The sequence below is a fragment of the Myxine glutinosa genome, chromosome 2 (genome assembly GCF_964187855.1).
Source record: "Myxine glutinosa chromosome 2, kmMyxGlut1.1, whole genome shotgun sequence".
Classification (NCBI taxonomy): domain Eukaryota; kingdom Metazoa; phylum Chordata; class Myxini; order Myxiniformes; family Myxinidae; genus Myxine; species Myxine glutinosa.
The window spans coordinates 122043169-122062484 of NC_136262.1; the positions used below are offsets into that span (position 1 = coordinate 122043169).

The 19316-nt window shown below is 45.6% G+C and overlaps 1 protein-coding gene across 4 annotated transcripts in view; it reads right to left on the reverse strand.

The window, feature by feature from the left end:
- The window catches only part of LOC137421316 (uncharacterized), a 137119-nt gene that overhangs the window by 70116 nt on the left and 47687 nt on the right, over nucleotides 1–19316 (reverse strand). For all 4 annotated transcript variants that reach the window (XM_068107234.2, XM_068107237.2, XM_068107236.2 and 1 more), the window contains exons 14-15: nucleotides 6022–6286; nucleotides 1818–4204 (exon numbers count right to left, since the gene is read on the reverse strand). In XM_068107234.2, coding sequence (XP_067963335.2) covers nucleotides 1818–4204; nucleotides 6022–6286 — 2652 coding nt within the window. The remainder of the gene's footprint in view (nucleotides 1–1817; nucleotides 4205–6021; nucleotides 6287–19316) is intronic.

The window sequence follows — 19316 nt, forward strand, 5'->3', positions numbered from 1 at the left end:
CGAGATGGTTGATTGATACTAACCGGTGTAGGTGAGATGGTTGATTGATACTAACCGGTGTGGAAGAGATGGTTGATTGATATTAACCTGTGCAGGGGAGAGGGTTGATTGATATTAACCGGTGTGTGTGAGATGGTTGATTGACACTAACCGGTGTAGGTGAGATGGTTGATTGATACTAACCGGTGTCAGGGAGAGGGTTGATTGATATTAACCGGTGTAGGTGAGATGGTTGATTGATATTAACCGGTGTGCATGAGATGGTTGATTGATATTAACCGGTGTGGAAGAGATGGTTGATTGATATTAACCGGTGTAGGGGAGAGGGTTGATTGATATGGTTGATTGATATTAACCGGTTTGCGTGAGATGGTTGATTGATATTAACCTGTGTGCGTGAGATGGTTGATTGATATTAACCGGTGTGCGTGACATAGTTGATTGATACTAACCGGTGTGGGCGAGAGGGTTTTGCAATGTTTCCGTTGTGTGCTCTTCTTGGATCCAGAAAGGGAACCTCTCTCCTGGATCATTATTGGTAAACTTGATGCCACTGAAGAGATATAAATTACTGTATTGGGATTCTTATTGCGAGATTAGAAAGCCATCTCTGGTGGAGCAGTTGCGATCACATTTGCTACACGAGGGTGAGCATTATGAAGAGGGAAGGTCACGTCAAGAGCCTCTGGTATGGTGAGTCTTTCCTCGTTGCACCACAAGTCACCGTTTGATATGCAGCTATAGTTTTCCCCACATTGCGTAATATCTCGGTTATTAAATGACGGAACAAAAAAATTACGATCAACTTTGTGGGTGATGGCTGAACCTCGAGACATTTCGCCGCCGGGGCCCGAGAACATCTTCGATTCTGGCCTGAAATAATCGACCCGACTCTAATCACGTGTGACAGTCATCTTCAAGAAATCATCTCCTTCCGTCTGGTGATGTTTCACAATCTCTGTGTAGAACGACCACCCAAGTCCTTCCAACAAGATGCACGATCCTCCAGTATTCAGTGTACAAACCTTATTACATTGCAAGGATTCATGAATGTTTCCACACTTCCAACACTGACATCCATTTCTTCTTTGATGTTTTGCAATTCCGTGATTTTCCAAAACTTGCTGTTCAACATGTTTAGATTTTGCTGAAGTAATATTTGGTCGAGTGAACGTTTTGCCATGATCCCTGCCCCAATTCCCCACCCCCACCCCCCTCCAAAAAAAATGCTATAAAGCTGACGAAGTTCATGAAGATATACGCTAATAAATAAAAGTTGCGCAGATAGAGTTCGAGTTTATATAAATGGCTAAAACCTCAAAATGTACATTTTGAACCACAAGTCACATTTGTGTCTGTATTGAAGTAAATAAATAAAATGACCTCAGAATCATCTCATTAAAGAAAATCACAAATGACCTCGTGAGGAGCACGGACAAATCACCAGGAAGTAACGGGCAAATCACCAGGAAGTAACGCATGCCTCTTTATGGTGATCAATTTAAATACTGTACTTGTTTACATGCCAAAGAGTCCTAAAAAAGACCAACCAAGCAACTCGATGGTTTTGTTACTTCTGGGCAGCATGGTCAGTTCACATCCAAGGCTCCCGTCGAGCCAAAGGTGTGCAATGAACATTTGAAAGACTGAAAAGCCCAACACACCTCCACACAAGCTATTAACATTCAATTCATAGATAACTCCACCTACTCGCACTCTCTTTTCAATGAAAGTGATGTACAAATAAAGTAATGAAAATAGGCCATGCAAAGCAATGTATACTAATAAAATGGAAACAATTACATAGGTCAACATACCTCAACCAATCCAGTTTCTCCTGTAGAACCTGCAGCACCTCCTCTCTGATAAGTTGCCGGTGCCTGCGGAACAGGGCTTGCACCCGCTCTTTCGGCCCCACCACGATTTGATTGGCCACAGAGCTGCGGAGAGGGTGCGGCTGTGATTTCACCTGGTGAAGCCATTCGCTTAAGTGCACGACTAAGGCCCGGGTTTTGACCAATAGGCGGTGGACCCAGTGAGTTGGGACGTTCGAGAGGGCTAGAGGGAGGGCGCCCCAAGGGGCTACAAGAACGAGGAGCTGAGAGAGGAGGTCCTGAGCCCTGAATAACCGCATAAGGCACTGACAGCTGCGGAGCAGCTTGTGGACGAGCGGATATGCCGAGCGTTAAGGTGGCAGGCCGATGGTAAGGTTGACGCCCGATCGCCTGAGGAAGATCGGGAGCAGATATGTGTCCCACATACTCGGGCCGAAGGGCAGCGGAGTAAGCCTGCGGTTGGCCACCCAAAAATTCATAGCGATTAGAGCCAGAGAATTCGGGATTGTAAGTACGTGAGCGCGATCCAAAATCCGATTGTGTAACACGTTGTGGGGGTGGAGTTGCCGTCACAGGCTGTCCAGGAAGTTGAGGAGGTGGGGCTCGAGCAACAGATTGTGTGAAATCAGTGCCAGAAGCGGTTGGTGCGGTTGCTGACACTACTTGTTGAGGAGCAAATTCAAATCTTTGCTGCTGATACTCCAATCGCCGGAGAGCCATATTGGTTTCCGATTGGGCCACATGCATGCCTGAAGCGGCACTACCACGAAATTGCGATTGGTTGAGGGGAAGATAAGGTGGTGGAGCGTGGTGAGGTGGCGATGGTGGGGGCGAGGGGCTTTCAAGGTGCCGACAAGCCTCCAATGTCTCCCTTAAATCATCCGAGCTGGAGCTCCTGCCAGAGTTGGAATTTTCCACTGGGGATACACGTCCCACAACACGCTCTTCAGGTATAGCAACAGTCGATGCCACAGCTACTGTGGGTGTCGTACCTGGTGATGCATCTCCAGAACATGCAGTCAATGAAGCGACAGCTCTTTGAGTCTCTGTGTCTTCATGATCAGCCTCTTCATCTTCTCTCTCTCTCTCGTCGTCTCCTCCATCATCATCATCTCTATCTCGATCTTCATCATCACCCTCAAAATCTCCATCTTCCTCTTGCTCTGCTTCTCGCTCTCCATCGCTCTCCTTCTCCAGCTCCCCTTCTGAAAATTTACTCTCGCAAGCTCTTGCCTCACTTGCTGCAATCATTTCGTTTTCACCTTCTCTCTCATTTTCTCTTTCATTGACCACAGGTCTCTCACATTTGGAGTTATGTTGTCTCTCATCTACTTCGTCTTCTTGACGTTTTGTTTTTCTAAGCTGGTCCATTTCCTCGACATCTACCTCATGTTCTCCTTCTGCTTCTCCATCAGTTTCTTCAGCATGCTCCATCTCTCCCTTCACATGCTCTCCTTCACTCTCTCCTTCACTTTCCCCTCCATTTTCTTTTTCTACCCCTTCCTCGCCTTCAGAACCATGATGGCATTCTTGTGATCCTAACCAATCAGCTTTCCCAGTCTTTTTTTCTACATCAAATGAGTCTCCATCGTGCTCTGTGAAGTCACTCTCTTCACCAAAAGAATTGTGTTTAACTTCCCCACCTCTTCGAGTCAATTGATCAAGTACTAAACGACAGCCATGCCTGCTCTCCTTATCTGGGCTACACAAATGTCTGGAGGACAGCTGTGAAGAGGAACCAATTCCTTTGTCCTCCATCCAATTACTTTCTTCCTTCCCTTTATCACTTTTTTCTAATTTCTCAGATGGTTCAGTTGAATTAAATTCCATTTGCAAGTTATTACCAGAATAACTGGCCTTTCGACCTGAACCCAAAGGTATGGGAGATTTCTGGTGGCCATCCTCAGCACCTTGGTGGTAATATCCTTTGACATCTTTTGTATCGGCATGACTATCCAAGCATTCCAGTTCTTCATCTTGAACTTTCAAACAGTCTTTGTGATGAATGTTTTCAATATCCCAATGGTTTCCTTTGATATTCTCTCCACAGCTATCTCCATTATCAGGCTGCCCTTCACACAGGATTTCAGATATCACCTTCATCTCTCTGCGGTGACCAACAATGTTCTCTCTTTGATCTAGAACTTCTTCCTTCGCTCCCTCTTCATTTTTCCTTCTCTCCAAATCTGCTGAAACTTCTTCAACCAAAGGTGAGGCCAGAGGACGTGGTTTCCTTTTAAGTCCTTTGGGCCAGCCCCGCCGCTTATGTGGCCGGGATTGGGGACGAGACATCGGAATAGGTATCGACGGAGCCAAGTCAGAAATTAGACTCGGACTTGTTGGCTGCTCCAGTGAAAGGATTGGCATATCTGGGGGTGAAGGTAAAGAAAAGATTTTTGTTTTGGGGGGTAGGGAGAGGGGCGGAGGGTGGGTGATAGAACTTTAAAAAAAAAAAAAAAATTTATATATACACACACCACACACACCACACACACCACACACACACACACACGTGAAAAAGTAAGTACACCCCATGTAAAGTTTAGACTTTTTCAACATACAGCTATTTGATCTTCATTTCAACAATATTGACAGATAAAGGTGATATAATACAACAAATATCATGAAACATTTACATTTTGTAGTCCATTGTATAATTTAAATAAACATAAATGCAAATTTCGCTTGTGGAAAAAGTAAGTACACCCTTGGCTCTAATAGGTGGTATTGCCCCTTTTGGCAGAAACAACCTCAAGTAGGCGTTTCTTATAACTGTCTACCAGTCTCTGACATCGACTGGGAAAAATTTTTCCCACTCCTCCATGCAGAATTCTTTCAGCTGTGCGGTTTGAGGGGTTTCTTGCATGCACAGCTCGTTTAAAATCCCCCCACAACATCTCGATGGGATTTAGATCCGGGCTTTGACTTGGCCATTCCAGAACCCTCCATTTCTTTCTTTTCAGCTATTCCTTGGTGGATTTACAGGTATGTTTAGGGTCATTGTCATGTTGCAAGGTCCACCTTCGGTTGAGCTTAAACTTTCCGACAGATGGCCTCACATTTTACTCAAGCACCCTCTGGTACAATGAAGAATTCATAGTGGATAATATGAAGGTGAGCTGCCCTGGCCCTGATGCAGCAAAGCTGCCCCAAACCATAATATTTCCACCACCATGCTTTACAGTTGGTATCAGGTTCTTGTGGTCAAATGCTGTCTTTGGTTTTCGCCAAACATGTCTTCTGGTACTGTGGCCAAATAGCTCTACCTTTGACTCATCTGTCCAGAGCACATTGTTCCAGAAGTGCTGGTCTTTGCCTTGGTGTTCATTGGCAAACTTTAGTCTTGCCCTGATGTTCTTTCTGGACAGCAAAGGTTTCCTCCTGGCACACCTCCCATGTAGATCAAATTTGTGCAGCCTCTTTCTAATGGTACACTCGTGCACTTTGACATCAACAGTGGCAAGAGCTACCTGTAGGTCCCGTGATGACATTCTGGGGTTCTTAGAGATTTCTTTCAGCATCTTGTGGTCTGCTCTCGGGCTGAACTTGCTGGGGCGGCCTGGCCTGAACAAGTTGACAGTTGTTTGGAATCTTCTCCACTTGCAGATGATCTTCCGGACAGTCGAATTATTGATTTCAAATTGTTTGGAGATCTTTTTAAATCCCTTCCCAGACTCGTAGCCATCTATAACCTTCTTTCTGAAGTCCTCAGAGAGCTCTTTTGATCTAGGCATGGTGACGCCGCACACTTCAACAACAAAGAGCAAACCAAACTAAATGTCTGATGTTTAAATAAGACAGGTTCCTCCAAGATCCTCTGTAACGATGTTCTAATCATTTGCACCTGAGCTGGTGCACCTGATTCTAATTTTAGGTATTTGAAGTAGTGATAAATGTAGGCTGTAGGGGTGTACTTACTTTTTCCACATGCGAAATTTGCATTTATGTTTATTTAAATTATACAATGGACTACAAAATGTAAATGTTTCATGATATTTGTTGTATTATATCACCTTTATCTATCAATATTGTTGAAATGAAGATCAAATAGCTGTATATTGAAATATGTTGAAAAAGTCAAAACTTTACATGGGGTGTACTTACTTTTTCACGTGACTGTATATAATATATATATATATACAAAAAAAAAAAAAAAAAAAAAAAAAACAGACAGCCACACACCTACCTCCTTTTGCTCTCACACCTTCCCCTCCACCTCCCACCCCAGATGATTGGCGGTCTCCCACACGTTCTCCACGGTCCTCAGTCTTTCCCATCTCTCCCCCAGGCACATTCTCCTCCATCATTGGCTCAAGGCGGGGCATCGAAGGGTCCGAATCGGAGTCGGAATCATCGTTTAAAACGTGAGTCGTTTCCGATATGGTTTCTGTAGTCACAGACGAGTTGTGACGTCGCCTTTTTCGCCCTCGCCTTCGTTTCTGAGAAAGAGGCTGTGGCAGGACACGAGGAGGATGGAGAAAAACAAAATTTTGTTTATTCTTTAGCTAAGTATGGAGAACAAATATTGCTTTGGAGATTTTGCAACATCAAACAAGAAGACAAGGCTGGAATAAATAGCACCGCAAAGCGGGCGTAACCCCTCAGCCCATGCATGGTGGAAACCAATTTCAAGATGGCTGCCGTGGCGGCCATATTGAAAATCGCAGCGTGCCCATGAACCTTCCTCGACTCAACCCCAACACATACTGAAAAAATGGATTTAATCGGACAAGCCGTTTTGCTCGAAATTGACGGAAACCAATTTCAAGATGGTTACCGTGGTGGCCATATTGAAAATCGCAGCGCGCCCATTTTCGAAAGGAACTTTCCTCAACTCAACCCCAACACACACTGCAAAAATGGATTTAATCGGACAAGCCGTTCTGCTCGAAATTGACGGAAACCAAAAGTTGACGGACGCCGGATGGCTGCCGTGGCGGCCATATCGAAAATCGCAGCGCGCCCATTTTCGAAAAGAACCTTCCTCTACTCAACCCCAACACACGCTGCAAAAATGGATTTAATCGGACAAGCCGTTCTCTTTGAAACTGATGGAAACCAAACGTTGACGGACGCCCGGACGCCGCCAGTGACGACAATACCCCTAAGCCCAATTTGAGCTGAGGGGTGAAAAGCCAAAATGACAATAATGCAATACAGCTGGACACCGACATTCGCGGAGGAATATGTTCCTGGGAAATGCCACGAATATTGAATCCCTCCCTGTTTGTGGGGGCATTGTTTCAATGGGAAAAGGGAGGATAGGTTCCCGGTAGTTCTTGATTCATAAGGGAAAACAAGCGTTACGCCTCGGTCCCCCGTCGGGGAAGTGATGTGAGTTGACAAAGTGGAACACGCAGAAAACATGCTATGATATGATAATTCGCTCACAAGGGTCAGACAAACATGGAGGCGGCCATATTGGATTTTGACGTGGCGACCCAATTTTCAATAGCGTTCTTCCTTATGCCTAGATACACCCACACACCAGAAGGTACTTCGCTTATTTTTCAAGATATTTCGCTCACAAGGTTCAGACATATATATGGTGGCGGCCGTCCTGGATTTGACGTGGCGACCCACTTTACAATAGCTGTCTTCCTTATGCCGAGATACACCCACACACCAAATTAGAAGTTGGTACTTCGCTTATCTTTCAAGATATTCTTCTCACAAGATTCAGACATACATGGCGGCGGCCATCTTGGATTTTGACGTGGCGACCCAATTTTAAACAGCGTTCTTCCGTGTCCCTAGATACACCCACACACCAGATTAGAAGTTGGTACTTCGCTTATTTTTCGAGATATTTCGCTCACAAGGTTCAGACATATATATGGTGGCGGCCATCTTGGATTTTGACGTGGCAACCCAATTGTCAATAGCGTTCTTCCTTATGGCGGGATACACCCACACACCAAATTAGAAGTTGGTACTTCGCTTATTTTTCAAGATATTTCGCTCACAAGGGTCAGACATATATATGGTGGCGGCCATCTTGGATTTTGACGTGGCGACCCAATTTTCAATAGCCTTCTTCCTTATGGCGAGATACACCCACACACCAAATTAGAAGTTGGTACTTAGCTTATTTTTCAAGATATTCATCTCACAAGGTTCAGACATACATGGCGGTGGCCATCTTGGATTTTGACGTGGCGACCCAATTTTCAATAGCTTCCTTCCTTATGGCGAGATACACCCACACACCAGATTAGAAGTTGGTACTTCGCTTATTTTTCAAGATATGCAGGTTACAAGGTTCAGACATACATGGCATCAGACATACATGGCGGCGGCCATCTTGGATTTTGACGTGGCGACCCAATTTTAAACAGCGTTCTTCCTTGTGCTGAGATACACCCACACACCAGATTAGAAGTTGGTACTTCGCTTATTTTTCAAGATATTTCGCTCACAAGGTTCAGACATATATGGTGGCGGCCATCTTGGATTTTGACATGGCAACCCAATTTTCAAAAGCGTTCTTCCTTATGCTGAGATACACCCACACACCAAATTAGAAGTTGGTACTTCGCTTATTTTTCAAGATATTCACCTCACAAGGTTCAGACATACATGGCGGCGGCCATCTTGGATTTTGACGTGGCGCCCCAATTTTCAATAGCGTTCTTCCTTATGGCGAGATACACCCACACACCAGATTAGAAGTTGGTACTTCGCTTATTTTTCAAGATATGCAGGTTACAAGGTTCAGACATACATGGCATCAGACATACATGGCGGCGGCCATCTTGGATTTTGACGTGGCGACCCAATTTTAAACAGCGTTCTTCCTTGTGCTGAGATACACCCACACACCAGATTAGAAGTTGGTACTTCGCTTATTTTTCAAGATATGCAGGTTACAAGGTTCAGACATACATGGCATCAGACATACATGGCGGTGGCCATCTTGGACTTTGACGTGGGTTGCACCCACACACCAAATTCGAATGCGGTCCTTTGCTTACGCACGCACGCACGGACGGACGGACGGACGGACGGGAAAGCCATAGTCCCCCTTTCGCTCCGTTGAGCGACGGGGGACAATAAAAAATCCTGTTAAAAAATGTGAATACGCCCGGAAAAACGGCAAATGTTGAATGGCGTGGTGGAGGATGGTTTACGGGCATGTGCAGCTGTTTTATGCGTGACGCATGGAGGATGCTTTTCGAACTGTTATGTGCACAGCTGGTGGGAAATGGTTTATGCATGGCTGGAATTGTTTGATGCATGATATGTGGAAGATGCCTTTAGAAGTGTCATGTGAGCGGCTGGTGGGAAATGTCTTCGCAGAAGGGATAGTTACAATTTTACGAACACAAATGCACATGATAACAGTTTTCATTAAATGCGTACAAATAAATTCCAAAAGGCGAGCTCACTCTTTTGCTGCGAGTGTCATGTTAATTTATCGAAAACGAACTGTTTCTTGTGCTTCGATCTTGTGTGGTCGCCAAAGCACATCTTGATCCCCGAAATAGTTGCCGTTTTAACTGCTCGGAGTTTAAGCTTGAAGGATGACACGGTATTCTGTATTATCTTACGAAGACAGACGTTGAGTTTAAAGAGCATCATTTTAAATGTACTGGTATCGCAGTCTTGTGTTAAAATTTTATTTTATTTTAGATTCCAAACAAAAGGTCATTTTTACTTATGCTCCATGAACCAGCCTCGCTGATCAGCGCAACATCACCATATTATAATGGAGAGAGTTACACATTCTTTATGTGCAGACTAAAGGAATCATGAGACTTAAAACCAAGCAATATATATGTAATTAAATAATCACTCGCGGTTACCGATCAAAAATAAATGATAAAATAATTATATAAGAAACCAAGCAATCCCAATCCCCACGTGATATCCCATCTATCATCTTCTTCCCCTCCCCCTCTTCTCCCCGTGCAGAGTTTGTGATCGTCTCTGTGAACCAGGCATTTTCCTTTAACAGAAAATACTTCTGGAGAAAACATTTTTAACGTTTTTATTTTCAATCCAATATGGCCTACAAATCACGTGACCGATGACGTCAAATTTAATTCTTCACACATTGGGTCGTAGATCAGATATATGAAGTTTGATTTTTCGGATAAGGATTCAACCAATTTTGGCTGGAATAGCACTTCTCTGATGAGGTCATTGTTATCACCCTATATACCCCATTGGGTGTTGATTACATATGCCAAGTTTCAATTTTTTTCATATTCCGGTTTCAGAGAAGATGTCCAAAATTGTTCCTTTAATCCAATATGGCTGCCATACCATGTGACCTATCACGTCAGAGTTGTTAAAATATTATCCATGGAGAGTCCCTTCTGCTTTTGAACTTTTGCATTGATCGAACAAGCAGTTGCAGAGAAAGATTTTTTTTAAATGAAAATATGAAAGCGTGGTCACACAGGGGTGTTATAATCGTCTCGCAACCCCTTCGGGGTGAGAATAGTTTCATGAATAAAGTAATGAAGTTAAACATTTGTATTTTAGAGCATTCAATGGTTCACATGAATTGCATATCATAAGAAATATAACACACGTGTATGGTGTTGTCATTCATCAAGATAATCTCGCGGTATTTTTGTTTTCTTCAATTCGCCGTGACCTGTGTTCGTTAATTTCTCCAATTCCGTCACGGATTTCCTCAACCCTTTCGCAAAACTGAAAATGGGCCTGGTCTGAGACCATGCGAGACGTCATGAACGAGCTTGATTGGAGCTATCGTGCTATCCTTCACTAACCCTTACCATGTCTCATGAATAATGTGGCGGTGCTACAACGCTCAGCTGTGGTGCTCACTCAGCTCAGCCGTGGTGCTGACCGGGCCGCCGTGGTGTGGTGCTGACCGGGCCGACGTGGTGTGGCGCTGACTGGGCCGACGTGGTGTGGCGCTGACCGGGCCGACGTGGTGTGGTGCTGACCGGGCCGACGTGGTGTGGCGCTGACCGGGCCGATGTGGTGTGGCGCTGACCGGGCCGACGTGGTGTGGTGCTGACCGGGCCTACATGGCGTGGTGCTGACGGGGCCCCCGCAGCCGTGATCCCCCCTCTTATCCCCCCCCCCCCCCCCCCCCCGAGAATTTCCATGTTTTAATCGTTTCCCAGTGTATACCCTGCATTAGAATAGGTACACCGTATCCCTGCGTGTCGTAAGAGACGACTAAGAGGGTTGGTGTCAGGAAGGGCATCCGGCCATAAAAACATTGCCTCAAAAAAGGGAACCATGACAATTACAACTACATATGGGCAGGGTACAGCCCGAAGTGGAGATCGGTTTCCGAGGTTTGGGACATGGAATGTAGGGACAATGACAGGGAGCTCAGGAGAAGTGGTGGAAGTATTGGTCAGAAAAAGAGTGGACATATTTTGTGTGCAAGAGACGAGATGGAAGGGAAGTGGTGTGAGAATGGTGAAGGGTAGGCAGGGACAGAAATACAAGTTTGTGTGGCAAGGGTGTCTGGAGGGTGTGAATGGTGTTGGTGTCCTGTTTTCTGAGGAGTTTGTAGACAGTGTAGTGAGTGTGATGAGAGAGTGTGATAGGTTGATGATGGTGAAAATGATGATTGGAAAGCTCTTGGTGAACGTCATCTCGGGATATGCTCCGCAGGTTGGTCGGAGCGATGAAGAGAAGGACAAGTTCTGGTGTGCGATACAGAAGCTGATGGAAAACGTGAAAGATGAGGAAGTTGTTGCGGTAGGAGGAGACCTAAATGGACATGTGGGAAGGAGTATGGATGGTTTTGAGGGAGTTCATGGGGGTTACGGATATGGTGTGAGAAATGGAGAAGGTGAAAGGATTTTGGAGTTTGCTGATTTGTTGATTTGTCATACTCAGTTCCAGAAAGAGGATAATAAGCTTGTTACATACACGTCAGGTGGGTCGACGACAACCGTTGACTACCTGATGGTGCGTAGGCGAGATGGGGGGCACCTCCGGGACACAAAGGTGATCCCGGGGGAGGAGGCTGTTTCACAGCACCACTTGGTTGTCTGCGACATCAGGGTGAAAGGTGCGAGGAGAGCTCGGCGGGTGAAGTACCACCCGAGAATGAAGGTGTGGAGGTTGAAAGAGGCGACAGTAAGGGAGGCATTAAAAGAGAGGCTGAGTAGGGACGAGGATGATGTGGTTGAGCGTGAAAGTGGTTGGATGTCAATGAAAGCTCGTCTGTTGGGAGCCGTTGGTGAGGTATGTGGATGGACGAAAGGACCAGTGAGGTACTCGGAAACATGGTGGTGGGATGATGAAGTTGGAAAGAGGATTGACGAGAAGAGGAAGAAGTTCAAGGAGTGGCAGAAGGCGAAGGGTACGGGAGCAGAAACAGCAGAGCATGAAAGTTATAAGGCAGCCAAGAAGGCTGCAAAGAAAGAGGTAGCAAAGGCGCAGAAGGCATGTAGGAAAATGTTCGGAGAACGCTTGGATTCGGAAGAGGGTCAGAGAGCAGTATTCAGGATTGCAAAGCAGATAGCGAAAGAGAGGTGTGATGTGATGGGGGTGAATTGCTTGAAGGATGAAGTGGGACAAATCGTTGTGGACCCAGATGGAATTAAAGGAAGATGGAAAAGATATATGGAAATGCTGTTGAATACAGAGAATGAATGGGATGGCAACATAGAGAGTAACCCAGTTTTAAGACCGGCAGAGAAGATAACTGAGAAGGAAGTTGAGGAAGCGATAAAAGCAATGAAGAGTAGAAAAGCGGGAGGGCCGACGGGAGTTGTGGGAGATATGTTGAAGGCAGCAGGAAGTTGGGGTGTGAAGAGAATGACAGAGATCTGTAATCTGGTGGTGAAAGAAGGCCGCATTCCAGTGGCTTGGGAACTGAGTACCCTCGTCCCTCTATACAAAGGGAAAGGTGACCCTCTGGAGTGTGGCTCGTACCGAGCGATAAAGTTATTGGAGCATGGAATGAAGGTATTGGAAAGGGTGTTGGAGAGGAGGATAAGGAAGAAAGTGAAGATCGACGAAATGCAGTTTGCATTTATGCCAGGAAGAGGAACGACAGACGCGCTTTTTGTTGTGAGGCAGTTGCAGGAGAAGTACATGGAGAAGAGGGAGAAGTTGTTTCTTGGGTTTGTTGATCTGGAGAAAGCATTCGATAGGGTTCCACGCAAAGTATTGACATGGGCATTGAGGAAGTTAGGAGTGGAGGAATGGTTGATCAGAGTCGTGATGGCAATGTACAAAAGAGCGCGCACAGCTGGAAGGACGAAGGACGGGAACAGTGGTGAGTTTGAGGTGAAGGTGGGAGTGCATCAGGGGTCGGTACGAACAACATGCATTTTAAAGGCCATTTTCCCGACTAGAGCGGGGGTTAGCCTTGCGGTCCCCATGGCAATCTTCTCCATTTTGCCCTATTTTCTGCATCTCTCCTTGTTAACCCCCTTGCCCGCATTTCTTCTTCCACCATCTTTAGCCAAGTCTTTCTCGGTCTTCCCCGTCCTCTACTTCCTTCGACATTCATTTCCATCACTCTTCTCAACAAGTCACTTTCATCCTTCCTCAACACATGACCAAACCATCTCAACCTGTTCCTCTTCACAGCATCAATCACAGGCTCTATTCCCATCATCTTTCGCAATTCATCATTTGTCTTCCTCTCTCTCAACGATACTCCGCACAGCCGTCGAATCATTCGCATTTCCACCCTTTCCAACCTTCGTTGCTGCTCTACGTTCATTACCCATGTCTCGCTCCCATAAATCATAACACTTCTCACACATGCAGCATACACCTTTCCGTTCAGCTTCAACGACACTCCCCTCATCATCAGCACGCCACTCAGTTCCCGAAACTTCTTCCATGCACATCTCACTCGAGCAACCGTTGCCGAGTCTGATCCACCTTCTCCATTCAGCATGTCTCCGAGGTAGCAAAATGTTTTCACACCTTCCAGCTTCACGCCGTCTCCAAGATCCAACTCAACATTTCCTCCATCTGCAGCTCCCTCTGTGCACACCTTGCATTTGAATGTAGCTGCCACACTGGTTTATGACCCTCTCGGACCACTACATTTTTGATGAAGCCACTCAGCGCACATTGTACATTGAATGGAGTTCACTCCGACACCCTTCCTACACACAGCACAGGGCCACTTCCCAGTTCTTTCCACCTCACCACATGCTTTACCACTTGCCATCACCTTCGTCTTTCCGATATTCACCTTCAGACCTTTTGTCTCCATACATTCCTTCCACTTGTTCATCTTTTCCTTCAGTCCATCCATACTTTCCGCAATCAACACCAAATCATCTGCATACAACAACTCCCACGGTAAACTCTCCTTTACGTTCTGAGCCAGCACCTCCATCACAGCTACAAATGGTCGTGGACTTAGTACCGACCCCTGATGCACTCCCACCTTCACCTCAAACTCACCACTGTTCCCGTCCTTCGTCCTTACAGCTGTGCGCGCTCTTTTGTACATTGCCATCACTACTCTGATCAACCATTCCTCCACTCCTAACTTCCTCAATGCCCATGTCAATACTTTGCGTGGAACCCTATCAAATGCTTTCTCCAGATCAACAAACCCAAGAAACAACTTCTTCCTCTTCTCCAAGTAATTCTCCTGCAACTGCCTCACAATGAAAAGCGTGTCTGTCGTTCCTCTTCCTGGCATAAATCCAAACTGCATTTCGTCGATCTTCACTTTCTTCCTTATCCTCCTCTCCAACACCCTTTCCAATACCTTCATTCCATGCTCCAATAACTTTATCGCTCGATACGAGCCACACTCCAGAGGGTCACCTTTCCTCTTGTATTGAGGGACGAGGGTACTCGGTTCTCAATCCACTGGAATGCGGCCTTCTTTCACCACCAGATTACAGATCTCTGTCATTCTCTTCACACCCCAACTTCCTGCTGCCTTCAACATATCTCCCACAACTCCCGTCGGCCCTCCCGCTTTTCTACCCTTCATTGCTTTTGTCGCTTCCTCAACTTCCTTCTCAGTTATCTTCTCTGCCGGTCCTAAAACTGGGTTACTCTCTATGTTGCCATCCCATTCATTCTCTGTATTCAACAGCATTTCCATATATATTTTCCATCTTCCTTTAATTCCATCTGGGTCGACAACGATTTGTCCCACTTCATCCTTCAAGCAACTCACCCCTATCACATCACACCTCTCTTTCGCTATCTGCTTTGCAATCCTGAAAACTGCTTTCTGACCCTCTTCCGAATCCAAGCGTTCTCCGAACATTTTCCTCCATGCCTCCTGCGCCTTTGCTACCTCTTTCTTTGCAGCCTTCCTGGCTACCTTATAACTTTCATGCTCTGCTGTTTCTGCTCCCGTACCCTTCGCCTTCTGCCACTCCTTGAACTTCTTCCTCTTCTCGTCAATCCTCTTTCCAACTTCATCATCCCACCACCATGTTTCCGAGTGCCCCGGTGGTCCTTTTGTCCATCCACATACCTCACCAATGGCTCCCAACAGACTGGCTTTCATTGACATCCAACCACTTTCAAGCTCAACCACATCATCCTCGACTCTACTCAGCCTCTCTTTTAATGCCTCCCTTACTGTCACCTCTTTCAACCTCCACACCTTCATCCTCGGTTGGTACTTCACCCGCCGAGCTCTCCTCGCACCTTTCACCCTTATGTCGCAGACAACCAAGTGGTGCTGTGAAACAGCCTCATCCCCCGGGGTCACCTTTGTGTCCCGGAGGTGCCCCCTATCTCGCCTACGCACCATCAGGTAGTCGACAGTTGTCGTCGACCCACCTGACGTGTATGTAACAAGCTTATTATCCTCTTTCTGGAACTGAGTATTACAAATCAACAAATCAGCTCCATCAGCAAACTCCAAAATCCTTTCACCTTCTCCATTTCTCACACCATATCCGTAACCCCCCATGAACTCCCTCAAAACCATCCATACTCCTTCCCACATGTCCATTTAGGTCTCCTCCTACCACAACAACTTCCTCATCTTTCACGTTTTCCATCAGCTTCTCTATCGCACACCAGAACTTGTCCTTCTCTTCATCACTCTGACCAACCTGCGGAGCATATCCCGAGATGACGTTCACCAAGAGCTTTCCAATCATCATTTTCACCATCATCAACCTATCACTCACTCCAGTCACAGTCACAGTCACCACACTGTCTACAAACTCCTCAGAAAACAGGACACCAACAGTCTAGGCTGGGCCAAATCGGAGGTGATTTTCCTAATTCAATGTAATTTACCTAAAAGTTGTGAGTATCAGGAACAAAATCATGAAAAAAAAATTCAAAAATATTGACGTTTTACGGTCAGACAGCCCGTTACCATAGCAACAGTTACAGACGACTCAAAAAATGCCTAAATTGACGATTTCTCAAGCTGTGTTTGACCCCCAGAGTTGATTCTGGTACCAAAAGATGCAGAATTGAAAGCCAAGGATGATTGGATAGCTTAACAATGTCTGTGACACAATTCAATACCACTTTTATGCAAAAAAACTGATTTTTGTCTGAAATTTCAAGCATATTTATGGAAAAAAATTGAAAATTTTGCTTTTTAATCATAGGATAACCATTAATCAGATTAAATTTACTTTAAATTGTCTTTTCCAACCTTGTATTGTCCAGTTTTTATAACTGTTATAACGTTGTTTAAATTTGGCCATCTTCATTTCAATAAAAAAAAGTTAACAAAAGCAGCTTACAATCATTAATTTTAATGCCTGCTTTCGGTTGTTACTGTAAACATTCATCAGGGCGTTCAAGGCGCTCTTGCACACATCAAGGATAGGCGCTCTTGTCTTCGATACAACGGCAGTGAACTCTGGGGTCAAGAGTGGAGTCGTAGTAAGACTGGAGACTGAGTTTGGCAGGAGTCTTCTGCAACTGGCGTGTCGGCACCACATCCACGAATTGGTTGGAGGGGCGTCTTGCTCAATAGTGTATGGCCCCACCACAGGACCTAATGAACAGCTGTTCAAGCGACTGCTCAACACTTGGAGTGAATTGGACCAGGGCAACTACACATTGGTCGAGGTGTCTGCTCAACAGAGAGAGCTGGCTGGCCATGTACATGCCACCATCACCTTCCTTCAGACGTGGATGGACAATAGCACAAAGGAGACTCTTCGACACGACTACCTGGGGCTGGCACACCTCACACTGCTGTTTCTTGGAGGGACTGTCCCTGATGGTATGAGGACCATCACTATCAAAGCTCCTGGGGCATTCCACCACGCCCGTTGGATGAGCAAGACTTTATACACTATAAAGGTGGCACTCTTCCGTTGGCAGCTGGGAGATATCTACACACCCGAAGAGCTGGAAGACATAACCAGTCTCGCTGCATTCATGTCAGTCTTCTACACTAAAGCGTGGTTGACATGTACCAGTGCGGCAGATGCACCATCTAACGACATGTACCTGATGAAGAACCTCCTCAAGGCTGAGGCCAGTATCGCAAAGAATCCAACAAAGTGGCCTGCCAAATTTCTGTCCTTTGTGACTGTGGCCCGAGAGAAGCTACAAAACCATTTGTGGTACCTCTCAGAGAGATTGGTCTCTTTGGCACTCTTGTCGGACAGAACGTCATCTGACAAGCAGACTATGAGAAGGGCTATGCTCAGGTACTATGGGACTGCACATAACATGATACAGGAGATGCCAGCCTCACAGCAATTGGGGAGTAAAGCCCTCAAAGACTTTGTTGGTTACGACTCTTGGAGCATGTTTGAACTCTTGGGTATTGACTCCAGTTTTGTCAAGCTCCCCATTGCACAGTGGCCCACCTCAGACAGCTATCGTCATGGCAAGGAAGTTGTGGCCAAACTCCCAGTTGTCAATGACGCAGCAGAGCGGACACTTGGACTCGCCACAGATTTGAACACTAACAAGGCCCCCAAATCTGAGGCGCAGCTCCAGGCTCTATACAGGGTTGTGAAGGGCGTCAGGGAGAAGCTGCATGGACTGGCAACATCCACTGAGGTTGTGACTAAGAAGTCATTGGCCTCCATTGATTACAATTGGGACTAGGTTTTTTATTTTGTTATCAATGTTCAATGTCAGACCTTAAATTTGAGACAAAAAAGCTTAATCAATGACAAAAGTTAATTTAAAGTACATTTAATTTGACTATAGCTCTGATTAATGATTATCCTATGATTAAAAAGCAAAATTTTCATTTTTTTTTTTCAAACAAATGCCTTAAATTTGAGATAAAAATGAGTTTTTGGGATAAAAGTTGTATTGAATTGTGTCACAGACATTGTTAAGCTATCCAATCATCCTTGGCTTTCAATTCTGAATCTTTTGGTACCAGAATCAACTCTGGGGGTCACACACAGCCTGAGAAATCATCGATTTTAAGAATTTTTTGAGTCGTCTGTAACGGTTGCTATGGTAACGGGCTGTTTTACCATAAGACGTCAATATTTTTGAAAAAAAATTTCATGGTTTTGTTTCTGTTACCAGCCACAACCTTTAGGTAAATTACAACCTTGTAGTATGAAAAATTGAAAATCACCCCTGATTTGGCCCAGCCTAACCAACACCATTCACGCCCTCCAGGCACCCTTGCATTTCTGTCCCTCCCTGCCCTTCACCATTCTCACACCACTTCCCTTCCATCTCGTCTCTTGCACACAACATATGTCCACTCTTCTTCTGACCAATACTTCCACCACTTCTCCTGATCTCCCTGTCATTGTCCCTACATTCCATGTCCCAAACCTCAGAAACCTATCTCCACTTCGGGCTGTACCCTGCCCATATGTAGTTGTACTAAGTCCACTACTATTTGTAGCTGTGATGGAGGTGCTGGCTCAGAACGTAAAGGAGGGTTTACCGTGGGAGTTGTTGTATGCAGATGATCTGGTGTTGATTGCGGAAAGTATGGATGGACTGAAGGAAAAGATGAACAAGTGGAAGGAATGTATGGAGACAAAAGGTCTGAAGGTGAATATCGGAAAGACGAAGGTGATGGCAAGTGGTAAAGCATGTGGTGAGGTGGAAAGAACTGGGAAGTGGCCCTGTGCTGTGTGCAGGAAGGGTGTCGGAGTGAACTCCATTCAATGTACAATGTGCGCTGAGTGGGTTCATCAAAAATGTAGTGGTCTGAGAGGGTCATTAACCAGTGTGGCAGCTACATTCAAATGTAAGGTGTGCACAGAGGGAGCTGCAGATGGAGGAAATGTTGAGTTGGATCTTGGAGACGGCGGGAAGCTGGAAGGTGTGAAAACATTTTGCTACCTCGGAGACATGCTGAATGGAGAAGGTGGATCAGACTCGGCAACGGTTGCTAGAGTGAGATGTGCATGGAAGACGTTTCGGGAACTGAGTGGCGTGCTGATGAGGAGGGGAGTGTCGTTGAAGCTGAAGGGAAAGGTGTATGCTGCATGTGTGAGAAGTGTTTTGATTTATGGGAGCGAGACATGGGTAATGAACGTAGAGCAGCAACGAAGGTTGGAAAGGGTGGAAATGCGAATGGTTCGATGGATGTGCGGAGTATCGTTGAGAGAGAGGAAGACAAATTAT